Source organism: Aptenodytes forsteri, unplaced genomic scaffold (assembly GCF_000699145.1).
Source record: "Aptenodytes forsteri isolate BGI_AS27 unplaced genomic scaffold, ASM69914v1 Scaffold353, whole genome shotgun sequence".
Taxonomy (NCBI): domain Eukaryota; kingdom Metazoa; phylum Chordata; class Aves; order Sphenisciformes; family Spheniscidae; genus Aptenodytes; species Aptenodytes forsteri.
The window spans coordinates 866870-872364 of record NW_008794953.1 but is presented as its reverse complement, the minus strand read 5'-3'; the positions used below and the strand labels follow the sequence as shown (position 1 = coordinate 872364).

General features: G+C 43.7%; 1 protein-coding gene across 6 annotated transcripts in view; it reads right to left on the bottom strand.

Annotated features, from left to right (window-relative positions):
* Window positions 1-5495, bottom strand: part of ZMIZ1 (zinc finger MIZ-type containing 1) — a 318248-nt gene that overhangs the window by 166886 nt on the left and 145867 nt on the right. For all 6 annotated transcript variants that reach the window (XM_009275432.2, XM_009275436.2, XM_009275435.2 and 3 more), the window contains one exon: window positions 1497-1607. In XM_009275432.2, coding sequence (XP_009273707.1) covers window positions 1497-1556 — 60 coding nt within the window. In that variant the 5' untranslated portion in view covers window positions 1557-1607. The remainder of the gene's footprint in view (window positions 1-1496; window positions 1608-5495) is intronic.

Sequence of the window (5495 nt, the reverse complement as noted above, 5' to 3'; positions counted from 1 at the left end):
GCACGACCACTCCTCTCAGTGAAGAGCCTTTTCCTAATGTCCAATCTGAACTTCCCCTGACAGCTTCATTCTATTTCCTCATGTCCTATCGCTGGTCATCAGACAGAGGAGATCAGCACCTTCCCCTCCACTGCCCCTCCTGAAGAAGTTGTAAATAAAAGAAAATAAAGTAAGTTTCAAAATCTAGACCGATCCAGTACCACCCCCATGCTTATTTTTCATCAGTTCCTTTGATTTAGGGTGCTTGTGTCTACAACACAAAGAAATCTATGAACAGGGAAATGCTGCGCTCCCTCAAGAAGCGGTATGCACATGTCCCACAGCAAAAGTAGGCAGAGAGTTTTTTAACTTAATTACTACGAATATAAAAGTGAAACAGCAGGACTCTGGCCTCTAAACATGCTGTGGCCTGAACTGACAGAGAAAACCGTTCAGACAACAGAAAAAAATGGTTTGGGAACATTATTTCACAGAATATTGTCTTTCTGTTTTTCCAGTGTAATTCAGAAAATTTCAACCAGTTCTGAAGAGATAAACTTTGGAGCTCATTCATGGATCCAGCTGGGATAACCAATCTTCAAAATACCTGTGTGCTGCTTGCATTTATGCACCTGTAGGCTGCATGCATGCATTGGTTTAGAGACAGAAACAGGAAACATCAACATGAGAAACCATTCTCTTGCTCACCTCTTCTACACAAAGGACAATTGCTATAAATTTTCTGTAAGAATTCTTGCATGCGGAGAACGTACGTGAGAGGAGGATACATGCTGCCTGCAATGCCAGAGAGCAAAGCTCACTGAGAAGGGTAAAGCAGGGAAAGATAGCATCTGCTCATTCCATCCTCGCCTTTGTAGTTTCACTTGGTTATAAAAGCATTTGCAAGCACAGTTACACTGGGGAAATCTGTAAATGATACTTAGATCCCACTGCCTTTCAGTGAATTATATGGGCCCTTCATCTTCACAAATAGGTGCTTCTGAAAATTTTACCTTGCAAATGGAAGTTTTCACATCTCTGCACAAACCGATTAACCCGAGCACTTGGGGGTATGCCAACCGTCCAAGTTCGAGTCTCCAAGGTAGTGCAGGTCTCAGGTCAGATACTGGATTAGAATCAAAACTGGCCCGTCAAAATTTCAAATTACTGTGCTCAGAGCACAAGTACGATGGCTGCCCGCTGTGACACCTTCAGGGCAGAGCTGGCAGGACTAGCACCGCTCTGCTTTCAGCTGAGACAGGTTTGGTGAGTCTACAGGCTGAAGATTTCTCAGAATGGTGAAAGGGAAAGTTTGGCTTTTGAGGTTTATACACCACTAGCTCCTGCAGCAGTTGTTCTTCTCTTCAATGAGGTTACAATGTCTCATTCCTACCACTTTCCTCCCCTCTAAAAGGCAAGGATATTCATTAACCAACAGGTAACCATACTGCACAACGCACCCTGCCACACAATACACAATGCTTGTCTAGCAGCAATGGTCTCCACCTTCAGCTTACCTGTTTTATGCACTGCAGCCGGTCATTGGTCTGCTGTATGTGCCTGTCCATAGAATTCATTTTGATTGTCTCCACTTGGCTTCTACCTGAAAGCCATTAAAATCCCTCGATCTGCAAGACAAAAAGGACAGTAAAGATCACTGAGCACAGTCCATGCACTTCTACCACCTAAACAATCAGGCAGAGCCGCCTGCAAGAAACCCCTGAGCATACTGCAAGAAAAAATAATAATAATCCCAGTAACAATGACGGTCTGGCTTTTGCAAGGACAAGGGCATGGGCATTCTTCCTAATCTTCCTCTAAGAGAAAATATCTCCCATAAGTATTAAATGAATCAGATATGGCAGAGTATTATATGGCCAAAAATAACACAAAATGTGTGTTATGAAGATTCTGGATTTCTATATTGAAAATAAAAGCAATAGGTATACTTTGGACTCTCCTCCAATCTTAAAACTAGCAGACCTATTTAATGAGCCCTTGAAACAGCCGAGATGACAGCGAGTGAAGGACTGGGATTCACAACTCAACCAAGACTTTCAGAATGACTAACGATTCCAGATGCATAACCCAGTGTATATGGAAGAGGCCTGATGTTCAGACCAAAGGGCTGAGCAGTTCCTGCCTTCTAGAAAAATAGGGCTTTTTAAGGTAGCCATAGCTGAACAAACTACTTGTTACTTCTGGAAAAACATATCCTGCGTTCTTCAGGCCCATCTCTAACAAACTGTGTAACTTAAGGCAAATTAAAACTTCCCTGTGACTTAAAAAAAAAAAAATTCTAGAAAACGGAAATGAAGGCTCAGAATGGTGTTAGGAGTTTTAATTCATGTTGCTACAGCTGCATAAAATCATCACATGAAAACTGGCAACAAGTTATGATGATCTAGAGAGCAAACCCGCAGTCCCCTAAGCCCACCACCGACGCTCGTCATGCCGAGTTATGTTTGTGGATACAGGTTGGTACACACTGGTGCCGTCAAGGCGAGCCCTGCTCCATGTATTCATTAACTCTTTTTCAGAGCCATGCTTTACATCATACTCCATGATCACACGTAAGTGGCTCTTCGTCAAGGTAACGGTGTATGTCTGGAATCAAGAACAATGCCTGCAAGAGGGGGAAACAGTAGGTGCTAAATCAACACGCACACATCATGCTGAATTCGCCATTTACCTCTCCCTTATTCCTGTGTTCAGACTGGGGTAAGGGGTTAGCCACAGCACAAACAGCTCTACTGATCTGATCGGCAGGAATGGCCAAAATGCCACTAAAACTTGGACCAAGAGCAAGATACTACCAGCACAAGTAAGCCTAAGTAAGCCTCCTGGTGCGGGCACGGTTTGCATTTCACTGGGTCCCTTCCACCCATTCCCTCTCTCTGGCCTTGCCTTATAGTTTTCCTACAGTGGCAGAACAGCAGATCACGAAGACAGAAGCCAACAACTAACCAACAGTTTCAGCCCATAGTTCATATTACCAAATGGTTTGCACCGTGACGTCTACTTATTTATGTTTTAAGCAAAACTGCATGAGACTCCAGCCTTAATAAGCTGAGCAATTTTAAGTGCTTTTTTCCAGAATTCACTTCTCAGGGGCACAGAGATGTTTCACACATACATATGTATACTCTGCTGTTTCAATCACTTTCATGGCATGTAAAATGGAAATGAAACCAGAGATACTGTGTATTGGAACATGAAAACAGTCTTTGCCTACAAATTCCCATATCCTTTTACTGCGACAGAACAGTAGAGTCTAAAAAGTTGTATCCTCCTGCTCACGAACGGGGAGTAGGCACAGATTCAGAAATACATACTCAAATGCTGTATTTATATAAAACTTTATACTAGCACAAACAAGGTTCCAGACCTGCACAGAATCTCTTCAGTGGCACTGAGCAGTTTGTTATTCAGAGAGCTGTCTATGACAAATCTCTTTTCTACCCCCTACATACATGTAAGAGACAGCAAATTTTTCAGATAGTTGTTCGGTTAGAGAAGCTGGCCACTCACCACTCCTACTGCACGACTCAACACCTCTTCCGTTAAAGCACCTCAGTACGTCCAGCACTGCCAGTACGCAACCCCCAGAAGGAGAAGCGTGTTCCCCGTGGTGGGAACCCTGACTGCCTGGCTGTCACGGTGAGACAGACTCCAGACCACGGCATCCACATGTGTCCCACACACCCGAGCTGCCTGAGATTTCTGTACCTAGCTGATAATGTTCTTCCATGGCTCCTGCTGGATTAGACTCAGGGAAAGAAATCTTTTCTGCTAGACAGCTAAATGAGGTCTTGTAACAGCAGCTCAGCTTCTCATCTCCACACTATAGACACAAGAGGGTTCCATAAAGCACTCCTGTCAATAAATTATAATACTTATGAAATGGAAAAGCCAGTTTCACATACAAGTATTATCGTTTGATTATGCCACTGCCACCTTCTCAATAGCAAATGCCATCCAAAGGTCCTTTAGCAAATGTAAATTGGTATCTTTTAATAAAAGCAAGTAACAGTCTTATCTGCCTGTAAGACCCCCAAACAGACCTCAGTAGTCATGAAGTTTAATCTCTCAATGGACAGCAGAAGTATTTATCAAGAGATAAGCTAGCCCAAACATGACACCACTTCAGCAGTGATCCATCTTACAAGCTGGGACACATTATCTGCATTTTAATTGAACATCAGGACAGATGGAGAAGGGCACGTTGAAAACAAATACAAAAACATACATGCACATAGATTTTTGTTGAAATATTTTAAGAAACGCAAACTGAGGCTTTTTTTTTTTTTAACAAGTCAGGACATTTTTGCTTAATGATCCAGTAAGCAAAACACCGTATTTCTGGTTGACTTTGTAACACAACTTTTGTCTATTTTGGCATTACCTATTTAACCTCCTCAGTGCCATACAGCCACATAGAGTGGAGCCAAGTTGAAAAGAGTATCTATCCCAAGCAACAGATACACAGACATACTCTATACTGCCAGAAAACACAATTCTCAAGTAAAGCCAGATACACCAGCGCTCAGACTCACGGCTAGTGGCATCAGGAGCTGCCTCTGGTGTTACTGGCAACATACTTCAGGGCTGGGAGACTCCAGAGAGATTTTAGAGAGACAATGACAGTGACTTGCATTCATGTACTGTCACTCGTGCCAACAAACTGGCCTGCATGTTGATTTATGAACTGTACATATAATACCACCCCAATTCTCTGCCTTCCAGTTAACCATAAACAAAATCAAAGGTTGCCATCAGCTACCTGAACCACAGCTTACTATTGTACTTGTCCAAATGGTCATTTCTCCCACACAGCGTAGCTTCTTCAGGCCCGTTTGGAAAAGCAGAGGGCAGAGCACACAGAACTAACTTGCATGACTGATCAGGAGACTAATGGGGCTCTTGGAGGCAGGACTGGGAGTACAGTCCCCTGCTCTCCTACACAGACATGCCATACAATTTCTGTTGTAAACTCATCAAATTCAGTCTCAAAAATAGTTCTGCTTTTAACACCCAGTGGCATTGAAAAGTGCTCTCTGACTCTCACCCTTCCCCTAGTAGCTAGAATTATTTTCACTTCCATCCTCAGCGCCACTTGTTCTCCTATCACTAGTGCTCTCTGGCTAAAACAGCCTTTGCCCTGCCAGGCTCCCTCCACCTCTTCCTCCTCACTGCATGGACGGACACCCACCAGCCCTTTCTGCTTTTAACACCCAGTGGCATTGAAAAGTGCTCTCTGACTCTCACCCTTCCCCTAGTAGCTAGAATTATTTTCACTTCCATCCTCAGCGCCACTTGTTCTCCTATCACTAGTGCTCTCTGGCTAAAACAGCCTTTGCCCTGCCAGGCTCCCTCCACCTCTTCCTCCTCACTGCATGGACGGACACCCACCAGCCCTTTGTGGCTGCCGGTGTGCTACTTTCACCAGCCCAAGCTCATTTCATAGAATCATAGAATCATTGAGGTTGGAAAGGACCTCTAAGATCATCGAGTCC